Below are 18,782 nucleotides of genomic sequence, written 5' to 3'. Positions count from 1 at the left end.
TTTGCTATATCTCATATATTTTGGTATTTTGTTTTCTCATTTGCTTCAATAAATTTTTGTATTTTCTTAATTTCTTTCTTGATCTGATGGTCATTCAGGAACATGTTGTTTAGTTTTCATATATTTGCACAGTTTCCAGAGTGCCTCTTGTTACTGATTTCTAGTTCAATTTTATTGTGTCTGAGAAGATATTTGATACGATTTTGATTTTTTAAAAAAATGGCTGATAACGTTTTGTATTCTAACATATGTTCTAAAAAATGTTACATGTGCTGATGAGAAAAATGTGTGTTCTGTAGCTGTTGGATGAAATGTTCTGTAAATGTCTGTTAGGTCCTTTGATTTAATGTGCAGTTTAAGTCCAATGTTTCTTTGTTAATTTTCTGTCTGACTTTCTCTCCAGTGCTTAGAGTAAGGTGTTGAAGTCTCCAACTATTGTTGTATTGAAGCCTGTCTCTCCCTTTAGATATAATAATATTTGCTTTATGTGATAATGTTTGCTTTACGTGTCTGGGTGCTCCATTGTTACATGCATGTGTTTTAAGTTGTTATATCCCGTTGTTGAATTGAGCCATTTGTCTTTAAATAATGGCCTTCTTTATCTTTTTTGTTGTTGTTGTTATTTTTTTACTTAAAGTCTGTTTCATCTGATAAGTATAGCTGCTCCTGCTTGCTTTTGGCTTTTGTTTGCATGGAATATCTTTTTCCATCCCTTTACTTTCAGTCTATATGTGTCTTTACAGGTGAGATGAGTTTCTGGTATTAGCATATAATTGGATTATGTTTGTTTAATTCATTTAGCCAGTCTATATCTTTTAAGTGAAAAGTTTAACTCCTTTACATTCAAAGTTATTATTGACATGTGAGGGCTTATTCCTGTCATCTTATTAATTGATATCTGGTTGTTTTGTATATTCTGTGTTCCTTTCTTTCTCTCTTATTGCTTATCTGTAGTGCTAACATTTGATTCTTTTCTGTTTCTTGTTTGTATGTTTTGCTTTATCGGTGGCATTTATATTTGCATGATGGTAGATACCATTCTTTTCACTTCTAGGTGTAGGATTCCCCTAAGCATTTCTTGTAGGGCTGGTGTAGTGGTAATGAACTCCCTCAGCTTTTGCTTGTCTGGGAAAGGCTTTATTTCTTGTCATTTATAAAGGATAACTTTGCTGAGTATAATGTCAATTAATATCCATATTTTCTCTTAGCACACTTAAGATCCATCATCCTATTCTCTTAAGGTTTCTGCTGAGAAATCCACTGTTAGTCTGATGGAGATTTCTTTATAAGTAACTAGATGCTTTTTTTTTTTCTTTCCTTTCTCCTTTCCTTTCCTTTTCTCCTTTCCTTTCCTTTTTTCCTTTCTCCTTCCCTACTCTTTTTCCTTCCTTTCTTTTTTCCTTCCTTTCCCACTTTTCTTCCCTTCCCTTTTTCCTTGTCTTCCCTTTTTCCTTCCCTTTCTTTTTCCTTTCCCCTTCCTTTTCCCTTCCCTTTCCTTTTCCTTTCCTTTTCCTTTTCCCTCCCCTCCCCTCCCTTCCCCTCTCTCCTCTCTTTTTCTCCCCTCCCCTTCTCTCTCCTCCTCTCCCCTCCCCTCCCCTCCCCTCCTCTCCCCTGTTGATCTGTCACCCAGGCTGGAGTGCAGTGGCATGATTTCAACTGGCTGCAACTTCTACCTCCTGGGCTCAGGTAGAAGCCTCCCACTTCAGCCTCCAGGTAGCTGGGACTACAGGTGCATGCCACCATGCCCAGCTAATTTTTATATTTTTAGTAGAGATGGGGTTTCACCATGTTGCCCAGGCTGGTCTTGAATGCCTAGACTCAAACAATCCACCCACCTTGGCCTTCCAAAGTGCTGGGATTACAGATGTGAGCCACTGTGCCCAGCCTATTCTTTTTCAAAAGTTATTTTAGCAGCTCACAACAACTTTGATGGGTACAAACAGTAAAATTTGTACTTCTGGCATGTGAAAATGTGCAGCCATCTTTCTGCTGGGGGGCTAGGTCACTGCTATTGGCTCCCACCTTAGCCCTGGCCACAGCAGCTGCAGACCAGGAATGTCAGTGGGGCTCCAGGGATTTTCCATTGGGCCCCAGGGCAGGGCACAGTCTCTGGGGGCTGGGCTCCCAAAATGGCATCAGAGTATTGTTAATTAGCAGCTTTTTTAGCAGCTGCTTAGGGCTTAGGGGATTGTGGGACTCAACATGAGCTCTTCCTCTCTGGAGCAGTGCTTTTCCAGGCAGTCTCCTATGTTAGTCTCAGGACCCACAAGGGCCAAAGGACTCTCGTGGCTAGGATTGTAGGAGTCTGCAGCCAGAGTGTGGACCACTGGAGGTCTCTCATTTACCTTTTCCCTGTATTAGGGAGACTCTCTAACTCCACTAGTAGGTTTAAATACTGATGAGAGTCTTTCTCTGTGTAATACAAACTAAGCAAATGCATTTTCTTCCACTTTCTAGCAAAATCCCACTGAAATGCTTTCATCCATTTGGCTCACCATGCCATCACTTCTCCACTGAAATGGCTGGTCCAAGGCCAAGTCTTCAGGCATTTGATCCTCACTGCAATGCTATGGTAGTCAGAAACCCCTTTTACGCTCTTTAAAGTATCTTTTGAAAAATAGAATTTCTTTATTTTTATAGTCCAATTTGTCACTTTTCTTTTGTGGTGTTAACTTTTTGTGTCCTGTTGAAGATTGCCACAATCATGAAAATGTTCTTCTAGGTTTTTCCTTTAAAAGTTTGTTTTACCTCTTGCAGAATCAAATCAGCTAGAATTGATTTTTGTTTATGATATAAGAAGAGAATCAAGATACAGTTTTTTCCCATGTGGATCTTCAGGTGACACATTACCGTTTATCAAAAAGACCATCTTTTCCCCAGTGCACTACAGTGACACCATGTTATAAATCAGCCGACTATGTATGAGTGGGTCTGTTTCTGGGCTCTCTGTTCTAATACATTGGTCAATATGTTTATCTTTGCACCAGGAAATGGTTATTTAAAAAATAACATAGGATGTTTTAATGAATTTAATATGTATGTACTTCATATCTGTGAGTTAGCCAGACATCAGCATCTTTATCCCAATGCTTTGAGATCATTTAAAAATTTCAGTATAAGTAAAAAGATCGGATTGAAATTTGTGTAGTTCTTACAAAATATTTTTAAAAGGTTATTTTACATTTTTCATGACTTTTGCAGGTTTGCATGGATGTGTTTAAGAAATATATAAATATCAATGAACTGTGTTTGCTACAGCGTGCAGGTATGAAACAATTAAATGATTACTATAAAGCTATCCATGTGGGGATATTAAGTAATGTGCTGTTGTTTGAAAATAGTTTAAAAGTAAATTCAATAATTTGTAACTTTGAAAACTGAATGCCTTACCCAAGAATGGCTCTGTTGGCCTAAGAAAGGATTGAAAATAAATGAGATATTTGGATTAATTAAAAAAAAAAGATAAACTACCTAACACTGTAATTCCCTTGCACACTAATATTTCATGACTTAGAAATTTTATTTACAAGTGTAAGATAGAATGGTATTGTTAATTAGTGTTTAGCTCTATCTAAAGGGATTTTTCAGAAGCTAAATCTTTCCTACTTCTTCATCCTTCTTCTCATTTTACATTTACCTCTTGTGGCCAGTGCACCATCCAGTGAGTTCTGTGCAGTTCCCTATACATGCTAGTCTGTTGTTAAAACTTCAAGGCTACTATTACCACTCCTCTCTGTCAGGGATGCTTCTAGTTCCATACCCTTTCCTCATGGAAAAGAACTATTCAGACTTTGAGGCTAACACATAGGAAATAGGATTACTTCCTCTATTAGGCCCTTATCTGATTCCACAACCCCATCCCATTCTTTGCTACCTTCTCTTCATACTAATAGTAAGCTGCAAGAGGATGAAGACCATGCTTAATTTGTATTTGTCACCCTCACACAACCACTGAAGCCACGTAGATGTGGTAATAGAGCACCTTTACTTCATATATTTCTGCTTGAGATCTCATTCTGCCAAAAAAAAAAAAAAAAAAGTCTCTTAACAGATTTATTGTTTTGTTTGGCAGCTGATGTCATCTCCCCAAGGATTAAAGGAAACACCTAAGGGAATTGCTAGTCTGAACTTAATCTAACTATAACAAAGAAGTAGTAGTTAAGGTGAGGTAATAGGAGCCTATCTGGGAATATACTTGTGACTTGAGGGATTTTGATAGCCAAGGAGGAGAAACTTTATAGGTTAGATGTGGAGGAACTTTTAAATTCCAGAAATAATTCCATAACATGAGATGTGGAAGAAAAGATGTCATGAAAAAGATGCAAAACTCCCCAAAGTATAATTCTGACTGTGTAAAGATTCAATATGGCCACAGGAAAAATACATCTGAATTTTGCTTTAAAACAATTAAAACAGAACAAAAATAAGAGCCTGAAGCAAAGAATAAATGTAGAAAGTTGTCAAGGACCTGTGGAAATTTTTTGGTGTAAAATAAAAGCTTAGATCAGTAGGAAAGAATAGACAGCTCGGAATAGACCTGATATATATGAGGCGTTTAGTGTTTAGAAAGACCATAGGATTTGAGACAAGAGGAATCACTTTAAAAATAACTAGTTAGCAACTTAAAGAGACTCTGAATACCATAGTATAAGGTATGGATTTAGCTGCTCAGGCTCTACAGAGAGACCTCGGGAACCATTTTGGTGCACAAGGGAAGGGAGCTGCATCAGTGAACCTCCCCCCACCCCCTGTTTAACCATAGTTTCTTATCTATTTTATATTTGAATTTCCACAGAAAATTCTTTTGAGAAGTTAAATTTTAAGTTATTTAGAAATAATTTTAAATTTACAAAAATCTGTGAAAATAAAAATACAAACAATAGTCATATGCTTACTTTATCATTTAGATTTGTTCTCTCTCTCCTCCTTTCCATGTATGTGTGTGTGTACACACATGTGCACATATGTGCATGGCCATACACACAAATTTTTTCCTGAACCACTTAAAGTTAAGTTGCACACATCATGGCCCTTTATCACTAAATACTTTAATGCATATTTCTGAAAAACAGGCTATCCTTTTATATAACCATGGTACATTTATCCACATTAGCAAATTTAACATGAGTACAATAGTTTTGTCTAATCTATTATTTATATTCAAATTTTGTCAGTTGACCCAATAATGGCTTTTATAGCATTTTTCCCTCCAGTTTGGGATCCAGTCCAAGATCAGGTATGCATTTAGTTGTCATGACTCTGTAGCTTCCTTTAATCTAGAACATTTCCACAGTCTGTCTTGGACATTTGGGGAGCATGTATGTGATTAAATATACATAAAATTTACCATTTTAAACATTGTAAGTGTAAAATTCACTGGCATTAAGTACATTCAGTGTTGTGTAACCATCACCGTTATCCATTCCCAGAACTTTTCATCCCAAACAGAAACTCTGTACCCATTAAACAGTAACCCTCATTACCCTGATTCTCAGCCCTTGATAATCTCTAATCTACTTTCTGACCCTATGAATTTGTCTATTTCTAGGTATTTCATATAAGTAAAATCATACAATATTTGTCCTTTTGTGTCTGGATTATTTCACTTAGCATAATGTCCTCAAAGGTTTGTCTATATAATAACATGTATCAGAATTTCCTTCCTTTTTAAGACTGAATAATGTCCTATTATGGGTATATATCACATTTTGTTTATATATTCATCTGTTGATGGGCACTTGGGTTGTTTTCTCCTTTTGGGTATTAGAGTAATGTTGCCAAGAGCCTTGAGGTATAAGTCTCTATTTGAGTTCTTGTTTTCAGTTCTTTTGGGTATATACCTAAGAGTAAAACTATAGGTCCTTTTTATCTGTTTTATATTTGAATTTCCACATAAAAATTTCCTTTCCAGAAGTTTTATGGCCAAAGACATTTAAAACAGCTGCTATTTAGCTTATACCAGAATGAATCAATGAAATATATTAGCAATTCCGTAGAAAAATTTTTTAAATAAGATTTTTAGAAAGATGATGATTTCTGTGGTTTAATCAAAGGGAATTTAAAAGATAGAAATTTGATCACATAAATTTGAACTAAAGAGCTATTATCTTCAATATTTTAGATTTACCACTGGTAATATATAAAAATATTTCAATATATAAGAATAATGAGTTCAATCAGCTGTTTAGAAAGGCATGAGTATTGTTTCCTTCTTGTGAAAATTAGAAACATTTCAAGAGGAAAATCCAGTAGTTAATGATTCTAGAATTATGCATTCCTAACCAAAGAAAGGAGTAAATATACTTGATTCTGGTGAGTAATTGGTAAAGTAGCATTATGAATTGAGAAACCTTTTTAAAAAGCAATGTAGACCAGGGGCAATGGCTCACACCTATAATCTCAGCACTTTGGGAGGCTTAAGTAGGTGGATTGCTTGAGCCCAGGAGTTTAGACCAAGCTGGGCAAAATGGCAAAACCCCATCTCTAAAAAAATTAATTTAAAAAATTAGCCAGGCATGGTGGTGCACACCTGTAGTCCCAACTACTCAGAAGCTGAGGTGGGAAGGTCGCTTGAGCCCAGGAAGTAGAGGTTGCAGTGAGCCAAGATCACAACACTGCACTCCAGCCCTGGGTGACAAAGCAAGACCATGTCTCAAAAAAAATAAATGAAATAAAAGACAATATAGCAGTTTGTGTTAAAATTTATTAAAATATTCAGACAGTTTCTACCCAACAGTTTAACAAGAGAGGATCATTTGTTTTTGGTTTTGTTTTGAGACAGAGGCTCCCTCTGACCCCCAGGCTGGAGTGCAGTGGGTCGATCTTGGCTTACTGAAACCTCTGCCTCCTGGGTTCAGGCAGTTCTCCTGCCTCAGTACCTCCCCAAGTAGCTGTGACTACAGGTGTGCACCACCATGTCTTGCTAATTTTTTTTTGTATTTTTAGTAGAGATGAGGTTTCACCATGTTGGCCAGGCTGGTCTCAAACTCTTGACCTCAGGTGGTCCACCCACCTCAACCTCCCAAAGTGCTGGGATTACAGGCCTGAGCCCCCACACCTGGACAAGAAGATTATTATTTTCAATGCAGAAAATATATTAACATTTTTAAAATAATGAGTTCCGGTGTGGTGGCTCATGCCTATAATTTCAGCAATTTGGGAGGCTGAGGCAGGCAGATCACCTGAGGTCAGGAGTTCAAGACCAACCTGGCCCACATGGTGAAACCCCGTCACTACTCAAAATACAAGAAAAACAGCCAGGCGTAGTGGCACACACCTGTAATCCCAGCTACTCAGGAGACTGAGGCAGGAGAGCCACTTGAACCAGAAAGGCAGAGGTTGCGGTGAGCTGAGATTGTGCCACTGCACTCCGGCCTGGGTGACAAAGCAAGACTCTGTCTCAAATAAATAAATAAATAAATAATGACAAAAAGGAGGAAGGTTGCATGTCAATTAGTAAACTACACACTGGCTAACATAGATTTAACTGCACCTTTTTTGAATGTCTATAATTTCAGTTTTATTAATAAGCTATAATAATACTCTGGGTTTACTATTTTATCATTCGATCTGCTTCTGTACAGGCAACTGTATAAATACTGCCAAAAGTATCGCAGCAGGCTGAGGCAGGAGAATTACTTGAACCCGGGAGACGGAGGTTGCAGTGAGCCGAGATCGTGCTACTGCACTCCAGCCTGGCAACACAGAGAAACTCTGTCTCCAAAAAAAAAATGTATAGCAGCAAGAATGTATCTGTATGTGCCCAGGGAAAATAATTGTAATATGTAAAAAACTTTACAAAAGATTTGAATTTTGTTATACTATATTATTAAAGTTTTAAACATTATTAAAACTTTAACATTTCCAATTATATGGTCAATTTTATAATAAGTGTGATGTCATGCTGAGAAGAATGTATATTCTGTGGATTTGTGGTGGAGAGTTCTGTAGATGTCTATTAGGTCTGCTTGGTCCAGAACTGAGTTCAAGTCCTGGATATCCTTTTTAATTTTCTGTCTCGTTGATCTGTCTAATATTGACAGTGGGGTGTTAAAGTCTCCCACTGTTATTGTGTGGGAGTCTAAGTCTCTCTGTAGGTAATTAAGAACTTGCTTTATGTATCTGGATGCTTTAATTTTTCACTTGTGCCACTGAACTTTGTCAGTAGCTACTAGTTTTCCCAAACAACACTAGGTAATCCAGCTAGTAATGAGTATTTCTAGGAGAAATAATTAACACAAAACCAAAAGTATTTGTACTAAGGCAGTTAAGGTATACAGATTTTAATTTGGGAAATTTTGGAATGAGGAAAAAATGATCAATGAAAGAATCCCAATTTAAATAATTTTAGTAAAAGTAATGGGGAAAATTGGAAATATCATGTTACATAGAAAATTAAGGATTTAGGCCAGGCGTGGTGGGAGGCTGAGGTGGGCAGATCACAAGATCAGGAGATCGAGACCATCCTGGTCAACATGGTGAAACCCCGTCTCTTCTAAAAATACAAAAATTAGCTGGGTGTGGTAGTGCGTGCCTGTAATCCCAGCTACTCAGGAGGCTGAGGCAGGAGAATCACTTGAACCAGGGAGTCGGAGGTGGCAGTGAGCCAAGATCGCACCACTCTAGCCTGGGCAACAGAGCGCGACTCCATCTCAAAAAAAAAAAAAAAAAAAAAAAAAAAAGGTTAAGGATTTGGATGAGCATGAAGGAAGGAGAAAGTACTTCCTCAAAGAAAACTAATCAGCATTGTAATTTTTAGTAGAATTTTCACAACCACAAACTGAAATCAAAAACATCCCCACCTATGACAAGGCAGGGAGAGGTTAAAAAAAATACTCAATGTCAACATGTTGGTGGGTTTAAAGCAACAAGAATGGGTATGTGTCAAAACAGTCTGCATCCAATACCAAACTAAACAACTTCACATGTGTACCAAGGCCACCGCCTCAAGACTGCCTCGGAGCTTGACTCCCTAGGAGTTCGTATTGACATTATGATGTATGAGAATGGAAGTTTGGACCTATTCTTTGTAGGTAGCACGTGAGTTACTCTATGCTAAACATGCTTGGTTGACTTCACATATTGTTGCCATTTTGATTTTTGTTTTAATTTCCATCAAATATTTCTAATACTAGAACTGTACCTTTCAAGAATTTATATTGAATTCATACTATTTTATCTTTAAATATAGAAAAATTATCTAATTTAAGAAATATGGCTATCTAAAGCAGCAAATGACTTTAGTATATATATTTTCATTTGCAGTAAACATATTTATGGAATACTACAGAAAGTTTCCCCCAGGTATACACTTTGATTTGCAAGTGCTAAATGACCTTCTAAATTCTTTACTCAAACATGGTTTATTGAAAGAAGTATTTCAAATAGTGAACCTCAGCATAATGGTTAAAATACAGGTAAGTAGCCTGAAAATATATGTTATTTAATGTTTTACATTAATTTCTCTGTCATAGTCATTGTTTGAATTTAGCAGTTGAATTTCTGTATTTGTTGTATTTCTGTATACTTCCTAGAGACCACCTGTGTTTTTCAACGTAAATGAATTTGAGAAATTTAAGTTGTACTGAAAGAAGATCTGAAAATGAGTGTAATTTTTTTGTTTTATCTAGCCTTCTCTGAAAATATTACTAAACATATTTGAGCATGTGGCAACTATGAAATTAAGGAATGCTGTACCTGCTTTAACTGATATATTTTGCAAGGTATGGTTTTATTTTCTCTCTCTTATTCTCTGATGGCGAATAACCAAGAAAATAATTTTGTTTCCATGTATACCCTTGAGCTGCCTTTTATTCACATTCTGGATGCCAAAGAATTCCATTTCCAGAAGTATTCCTTTTCTCTTGAAATAGGTTTTTGAAAAAAGACTCCGGTGGCTGTTAAGTCTTCCCCTTAAATAGTTTCAAGCACTCAGGTGATTGCTTTTTGATGTATGAATTGTCTTTGTCTCTACTCCATAAGGATGATTAAATAAAATTTTCTTTCTCTAAAAGAATTAAGATCATTTACAACAGAAATTTTAAAAAACCAAAAAAGACTCACAAAAATGTAAAATTCAACTTTTGTTAAATACTTCCTAGTATTTGAGACTACTTAGTCATCTACTTCAGAATAGGCCTGATAGGAAAACTGCCAATTTTCTTTCAGAAGCAACATTGGAAGAACTCTAGCAGATGAACAGATATTTGAGTAAATACCTCAGGTTTCACATTACAAAACTTAGCAATTGCTTGTCTAAAAATTTTTTTTGAAGCAAAAGTTACTGATAACCCATAGTGGTTGTAGAAAATCTCAGTAAGGATCCCATAAATTGTTTGATACTTAATAACTTGGCTTTCTGCAAAATGTATCCCAGTGACTGTCCAAATAAAATTACCCTTAGTGGAGAATATTTAACAAAGACAATAATTTTCATCTTTGCATGGCTAATATGGAGCCATCCATTCTGGAAGTTGTTTAAAACCAGTACCAGTTTTCCCTGTTAAGACTATTTCAGGTTCAGTGATAACACCATAATATCATCATGGAGAAATAACGCTTTTCCTCCTCATTATTCTAGCAGTGTACCATACTTCATGTATTTAACATAAATATCACTGAGAAAATTTCATTAACATCTTATTTTTATACTGCCTTAGATTGTTACCTAGTCTGTTACAAAACAATTATATTTACCCTGGTTTTTAAGCAGTGTTAAAGGGCAGAGTTTTTAAAGCATGTCAGATACCAGATAACTGATTTGCTCTCTTGCAGATTTATTTATAGTTGGCCTTATCTATTTAGTCAAAAATCACTACAAGGTCAGTGAATACAGTTAGACCACCAATGGTCCTTTCAAATGTTATAGAACATAACAGTAAAAAAGTCATGATGCCCACTCCTTTACTTTCTAATATTTGGAAAACTGTTTGTTAAGGTAGTGGATTGGTAGGTTTAGGAGAGGAGCTGTTTGCCTCTTTTAAAATAAAATTGAACATGCTTTGTATCAAGAGGAGCTAATAAAGCTTAAGGATTAGAGCCTAATCTTTAGAATAGGCTTCAAACAGTCATTTGTACAGAATTTTTCACCAAAACTATTTTTAGTTTAAGTTGTTTAATCACATGGCTTAGGGTAACATTTCTAGGACCCATTCAAAGGGGGCCTAGTACCACTAAATTTGCGACAATTTTCCTTGGAGTTCAAAGAGGGGGGAAAATCTCTCAGCAGCTTATTACTATTACCTTTCACTAAAAGAAATTTTGTCTCAAAATATATAATTGTAAGTTCTAACAGCCAGATTACAACATTTCACATTATACCTTGGAACAGGTAGCTTTTCCACTTTCCCCTGGTATTGTTTTGTTATCCTATCCCAAATTCTTATTTCCTAGTACTCCCTTCAAATCTATACCAGAGACATAAAGCATACATTCTCCCAAACATTCAAAAAATATTTTGATATTTCAGTAATTTTTTAAAGGGGGAATTTTTCTGAAAACCAGAATAGAACCACAGAAAAATCTCAGCAAAAATACTGCTCACAGAATTTCAAACACCACTCAGTTGAGTCATTCTTAACTCTCTAAGCCTTTGTCCAGGGTAGCATTAAAGGACCTAGTCATAATACCTTTGAATCAAGGTCAAGAGGATCATTTGAGCTCGCACAACTAATAAGACTGCTAGCTCACAACCTTATACCTTCCCACTTTTCCAGGATAATGTCATGCAATAGAGCTGTCAGAGAAGGCCTGCCTCTCATTCATCCATTCTCACACCAGAAGTATCCAGACATTCTCCTGTTGGCCCTCTTCATTAGAGCTGAGGCTCATGAAGAAGACAGGAAAAGAGTCATATGTGAATGATGGATAAAACCTTTGAGTTGATTTTTTTTTAATTAAGTGCTGTATTACATGTGGCAGTTAGTCAACCTGAGTTATTAATTTATCAAGGAATCACAGATTCTTTTCTGGCCGTGGCTCTGTGTGAGGCACAGGAACAGTATTTCTCAGGAAGTTTACAATCAGGGATAAAGTATGAACATCAGTCCTAGACTAGAAGATAGACTGACTACCAAATAAGAGGTATAAATGATAAAGTGATTGAGAAAACTTAGACAACAGGAAGAAAATTCAAAAACTTAATATTTTCCTTTTTGCCTTAAATTATTAAAGTAGGATATCCTTTTGTTGTTCTGTGCCTCAAATTTTTTAAATGAGTTTTATTCCACTTGTCTCCATGTCTCACTTCTTCCATCAGTGTCTAGGTTGTTTCACACACGTTTCACACAGGGCTCCTCAATTCTGTCACATTTTTATAAGAATAACCACTCTTTTCAGGCCGGGTGTGGTGGCTCAAGCCTGTAATCCCAGCACTTTGGGAGTCCAAGGCGGGTGGATCACGAGGTCAGGAGATCAAGACCATCCTGGTCAACATGGTGAAACCCCGTCTCTACTAAAAATACAAAAAATTAGCTGGGCATAGTGGCGTGTGCCTGTAATCCCAGCTACTCAGGAGGCTGAGGCAGGAGAATTACCTGAACCCAGGAGGCGGAGGTTGCAGTGAGCCGAGATCGTGCCATTACACTCCAGCCTGAGTAACAAGAGCGAAACTCTGTCTCAAAAAAAAAAGAAAAAAAAGAATAACCACTCTTTTCTCTTCTACAGCTTATTGAAGCTGGGATGGTCCTTGACCCAAAGCACTTTAACTATATTGTTAAGCTCTTATACCAAGTACAAGCTTCCAAACAAGAAATAACTGCAGTTCTGGAAATGAAATCCAGGTGAGAAACATCATTATTATTTAAGCCAAAATATATGTGTCTTGGTGGGGACTTATAAAAGCTGAAGGCAAAGCCCTAATAACTGTTTGCATGCTCAAACATTTAGGTAGTTATCCGTCATAAAACCTTCTCCCAATTCTTGGCCATATGCTGCTCTAGTCAGGCTGCGTTTGGCCAGCCTCACCTCATTTTTCTTAGAACGTCATTTACTCTCAACGTCCTGCTCATCAAGTATAAAAAGAGTGTCTTTTATCTTCTGTTTCACTACTTAATTAAACTTAATGTATTTTCTTATATCTGTTCAAATTACCTTCATCATTTTTTCTCTGACTCACTTTTTGTTGTTAGCTTAATAAAATACTTTAGTGCCCTTCGTTTATTTACTTTCCCTATTCAGCTTATGGGCCTCCAAAGACCTTTAAAAAAAAAAAAAAAAAAGCTTTCACAGTTGTACAAGTAGTACCAAAATACACATGACTTTAAAAAAATTATTAAAGTATAACATACATAAAAAAAGATATAAATTATGTGTTTAAATGGCTTATAACTTTTTAAATGTATAGATTTTATAAAGAGCAAATCAGCCACTGAGATCCTTCAGAACGCCCAGAAATCTCCAATATGTAGCTTCCATCACTATTTTTATCTCATTTCTCATTACCCTCTAATGCAGAGGTTCCCAGACTTTCTTGTTTCTGTGTCCATAGGCCAAAGGAAAGATCTTAACAGTCCCATTTATTAGTTAGGTCCAAACAATTAATAGTAGTAATTTGTTCAGTGTCTGACAAATGTCAGCCTGAAAATTTAAAATAACCTGTGGTGTCCTGGTGAGTTTGCCATTGTGTCCTAGATGCCTTGGTGCAGTTAAAAAGAATTGTAGCTCTAAGTAGTACTACTTCTCTTCAATCACTAGCATTGAAATTAATTTGAGTTTTCCAAGTTTTATGATTTTTATTAAATTTAATTACTGATAATTAACAATATTCATGTTTTGCATGATAATTGTAACACTGTATAGACCAAATAGATTTTTGGGACTACCTAGGAAACAAATTTTTATAAGAAAAGTATAATTCATCCAGCATACAGGCCTGGAGTCTAATTTGTTTTTAAGTAGGGTGCATTGATGTTGTCTTCCAAACACTGAGTTCATTCTTCTCCAAAGTGATATGTGAAAAACTTTTCCCATTTTGGGCAATGGCAGCTACGGCAGAGAGCTCACGTGACTAGCAGATATTAATCTCCCACCAGATTCAGTAGCAGTTGGCACAGAGAAAAAGTATATGCATCAAGGGTCAAGAGAATAGCAGTATCTTGTGCCCTGAACAGCTACTGAACTTCACCCTTCAGGCAATGATTGACAGCAGACCTTGTTAGTATATAGGAAGACTCCGGAACAAACCAGCTTTTCACTTTTTTTTATTGATGCATAATAATTGTATATATTTACGGAGTACATGAGTTTTAATGATACTTGTATACAATGTATAATGATCAAATCAGGGTAACTGGGATATTAATCATTTCAAACGTTTATCATTTCTTTGTATTAGGGACCTTCCAGATCTTCTTTTCTGGCTGTTTGAAATACACTGTACATTCCTGTTAACTACAGTTGCTCTACTGTGCTTTCAAACACAAGCAACACAATCACGAATATTCTTAGTCTGTTTTACAGCATATAACTTTGAAAATTGTGTCTTTATACTCTCTGCCCCTTCCTGTGCTCCCACTTCAAAACCATTATAGTTATGTGCCCCATAATGATGTTTTGGTTAACGATGGACATATACCATATACCATGGTGATCCCATAGAAATTGCGTTAATGGAGCTGAAAAATTCCTGTCTCCTAGTGATATCTTAGCTGTTGTAATGTCAGAGCACAGTGCGCTACTGGTATGTTTGTAGTGATACTCGTGTAAACAAACTTACTGCGCTGCCAGTCATATAAAAGTATAGCATATACAGCTATGTACAGTAAGTAATATTTGATAATGATAACTGTTACTGGTTTATGTGTTTACTGTACTTTATTATTATTTTACAGTGTACTCCTACTTATATTTTTTAAAAGTTAAGTGTGAAACAGACTCAGGCAGGTCCTCCAGAAGGTATTCCAGAAGTAGGCATTATTATCATAGGAGATGACACCTCTATACGTGTGATTGGCCCAAAGACCTTCCAGTGAGACAAGATGTGGAGGTGGAAGACAGTGATATTGATGATCATTATTCTCTGTAGTCCTAGGCTAATGTGTGTATTTGTGTCTTCATTTTTAGCAAAACAGTTTAAAAAGTAAAAAAGATAAAAATTTTTAAAAATAGAAAAAAGCTTATAGAATAAGGATAGAGAGAACATGTTTTTTACAGATATACAGTGTGTTTGTTTTAAGCTGGGTGTTATTACAAAAGTCGAAAAGTTTAAAAACAATTTGTAAAGTTACAATAAGTTAAGGTTAATATTGAAGAAAGAAAAACTGTTTTCTAAATTGAGTGTAACCTAAGTATATAGTATTTGTAAGTTTGTAGAACTTACAGTTCTACAACTTCTTCTACAGTTTGTGTTACAGTTTTCTACAGTATTCAGTAGAGTAACATGCTGTACAGGTTGGTAGCCTAGGAACAATAAGCTATACTATATAGCCTAGATGAATAGTGGGCTGTACCATCTAGGTTTTTGTAAGTACACCCTTATGATGTTCACACAAAGGTGAAATCACCTAAAGACACATCATTGAGAACAAATCCTCAGCCGGGTGCAGTGGCTCATGCCTGTAATCCCAGAACTTTGGGATGCCGAGGCGATGGATCCCCTGAGGTTGTGAGTTCAAAACCAGCCTGGCCAACCTGGTGAAACCTCTTCTGTACAAAAAATACAAAAATTAGCCTGGCCAACAATGGTGAAACCACGTCTCTATAAAAAATACAAAAATTAGCTTGTAATCCCAGCTACTGAGGAGGCTGAGGTGGGATAATCGCTTGAACCCAGAAGGCAGAAGTTGCAGTGAACCAAGATTGTGCCACCATACTCCAGCCTGAGCTACAGAGCAAGACTCTGTCTCAAAAAAAAAAAAAAAAAAAAAAGTCCTCTGTCTCAAAAAAAAAAAAGTCCCCATCAAATGATGCATGACTGTATATAGTATTCTTTAAGAGGTACTAACATTGGTGACCTATTTGATGAAGGAGAGTATTTTGAGAGAGTGGGATAATAACTGGATAGTTAAGGAGTTTAGATCATGATTGAGCATGTGGACCCAGCCTCAAAGTAAAAGAAAAAAAAATAGTATATGCATTCTATATTTGAATTTTTTTAACTCTTTGAAATAATCTTTGAGGCAGGATCTCCCTCTGTCACCGAGGCTGGAGTACAGTGGTGCAATCATGGCTCATGGCTCACTGTAGCCTCAACTTCTTGTGTTCAAGCAGTTCTCCTACCTTAACCTCCCAACACTCTGAGCCTACAGGCACGTGCCACTATACCCTAGCTAATTTTTTTGTATTTTTTCAGAGGCAGGATTTCAATATGTTTTACAGCCTGATCTTGAACTTCTGGGCTCAAGTGATCTGCCTGCTTTGGCATTCCAAAGTAGGCAAATGAATTTTAATTCACATTTATATTTTGATTTTGATTATATTTTTAATTAGCTCATTTACAGTTCATTTGAAAGACTTTAACAGAATATAAGGCTGTAGAAAGAATTTTAACCTTTATATTCAGGACATTAGTGAGAATTTTATATGTACCTATAACCTAGGAAATTTCTTAACATTCAGTGATTATTTTAAAACATTTACATTTAAGTATTGAAATTGTCTGTAACTTTATTATTTACTTTTTGTTTATCTCCTGTTTCCCTTTTTATTTTCTTGTGAGGATTACTTGAACATTTTTAAGAATTCCATTCTGATTATCTATAGTTTTTGAGTGTCTCTCTTTGTATATTTTTTTTAGTTGTTGCTCTAGTGCACTTACCTTTTGACTCAGCAATCCCAATTCTACATATGTACCCTGAAAATATACCTCTATCAATACAAAAATGTGCACACCCAAGGTTATTCATTGCAGCATTGTTTATACTTGCAAAATATTAGGGACAATCTAAATACTAATACAGTAGATGAATAATATAGTATATCCACACAATGAAGTACTTTGCAGCCATAAAAAAATGAAGAATTTCTCTATGAATTTATTGAGAGTGATATCCAAGATATACTGTTTGTGTAAATGTTCCAAATACAATAACTAAAGGATTACAGTTGGCAGAGTATACATAAAAATATGGCTATATGCCCTTTACAAGAAATTAACTTCGATTATAAGGATATAGGTAGTTGAAACAATATACCATTCAAATATTAGTTTTAAAAGGAGCATGAGTGATTATATTAATAACAAATAAAATAGACTTCAGAGCAAAGAAAACTACAGGGACAAAGAGGGACACTACATAATAATCAATATGCCAAGAAGACATAGCAATTATGAAAATATGTGCACCAAAAAACAGCTTCAGAATACATGAAACAAAATTATAAAATTGAAAGGAGAAATGGACAAATCTATAATTATAGTTGGGGACTTCAATATCCCTCTCTCAATAGTTGATAGAAACACTAGGAAATCAGCAAGGATATAGAACTAAACACCATCAGTCAACAGGATTTAATAGACATTTATAGAACACTGTACCCCAAAACAGCAAGAATACATATTCTTTTCAAGCACCTATGGAACATTCACCAAGGTAGACTATATCCTGGATCATAAACCTCAAAAAATTTAAAGGAATTAAAACTATACAGAGTACATTATTTGAACGTAATGGCATCAAACTGGAAATCAACAGTGGGGGTATAATAGGAAAATCTCCAAACACTTGGAAATTAAACAACACACTTCTAGATAATCCATGTGTGAAGAGAAAGTTTCAAAAGAAAACTAAGTGAACTGTTAGAATTGAATAAAAATGAAAATATATCACAACTTGGGGATGCAGTTAAAGCATTCCTGAGAGGAAGTCTTACACAATATTCTAAGCTCCCACCTCATGAAACAAGGAAAAATAAGAGCAAAATAAACTCAAAGCAAGCACCAGAAAGGTAATAAAGGTAAGAATATGAATCAATGAAGCTGAAAACAAAAATCAATGAAACAAAAAGCTGTTTCTTTGAAAAGAAATAAAATTGATAACCCTCTAGTAAGACCAAAAAAAAAAAAAAAAAAAAAGCAGACATTAATTACCAATACCAGAAATGAGACCAGGGTTATCAGTACAGTGACTGCAGCCATTAAAATGATCATAAGGGATTGCCTTGAACAACTTGATATCAACTCGGTATCATAGATGAAATGGAGCAAGTCCTTAAAAAGCACAAGAAACCACAATCTATGCAATATGAACTAAATCATCTAAATAGTCTTATAACTATGGAAGAAATTTAATCCATCATTTAAAAGCTTCCCCAAAAGACATCTCAAGGACCAGTTAGTTTAATTGGACAATTCTACCAGTCATTTAAAAAAGAATCAGCATAGATTTACACAATCTCTTCCAGAAAATATAAAGGAGGGAACATTTACCAGTTTATTTTGTTGCCAGTGTTACCCAGATACCAAAACCAGACACAGAAAGTACCACAAAAGAAAAGAAAATTAGGGCAGGCTACAGTGGCTTACATCTGTACACCCAGCACTTTGGGAGACCAAGGCAGGTGGATCACCTGAGGTCAGGAGTTTAAAACCAGCCTGACCAACATGGTGAAACCACATCTCTATTAAAAATACAAAATTAGCCATGCATGGTAGCACATGCCTGTAATCCCAGCTACTTGGTAGGCTAAAGCAGGAGAATCACTTGAACCCGGGAGGCAGAGGTTGCAGTGAGCCGAGATCACACCATTGCACTCCAGCCTGGGCAACAACAGCGAAAGTCTATCTCAAAAAAAAAGAAAGAAAGAAAATTAATTACAAATGAGTATTGTCTCTCCTGAGCTTTGAT

At 35.8% G+C, this 18,782-nt stretch overlaps 1 protein-coding gene across 1 annotated transcript in view; it reads left to right on the top strand.

Annotated features, from left to right (window-relative positions):
- TOPAZ1 (testis and ovary specific PAZ domain containing 1) overlaps positions 1-18,782 on the top strand; it is a 91,901-nt gene that overhangs the window by 40,264 nt on the left and 32,855 nt on the right. Inside the window, exons 9-12 of the mRNA XM_032298096.1 lie at positions 3,202-3,265; positions 9,265-9,416; positions 9,630-9,722; positions 12,664-12,779. Coding sequence (XP_032153987.1) covers positions 3,202-3,265; positions 9,265-9,416; positions 9,630-9,722; positions 12,664-12,779 — 425 coding nt within the window. The remainder of the gene's footprint in view (positions 1-3,201; positions 3,266-9,264; positions 9,417-9,629; positions 9,723-12,663; positions 12,780-18,782) is intronic.

Source organism: Sapajus apella, unplaced genomic scaffold (genome assembly GCF_009761245.1).
Source record: "Sapajus apella isolate SASKATOON/1434 unplaced genomic scaffold, GSC_monkey_1.0 scaffold38, whole genome shotgun sequence".
Lineage (NCBI taxonomy): Eukaryota > Metazoa > Chordata > Mammalia > Primates > Cebidae > Sapajus > Sapajus apella.
Note: the sequence above shows the minus strand (reverse complement) of the source record. Positions and strands in the feature narration are given on the sequence as shown.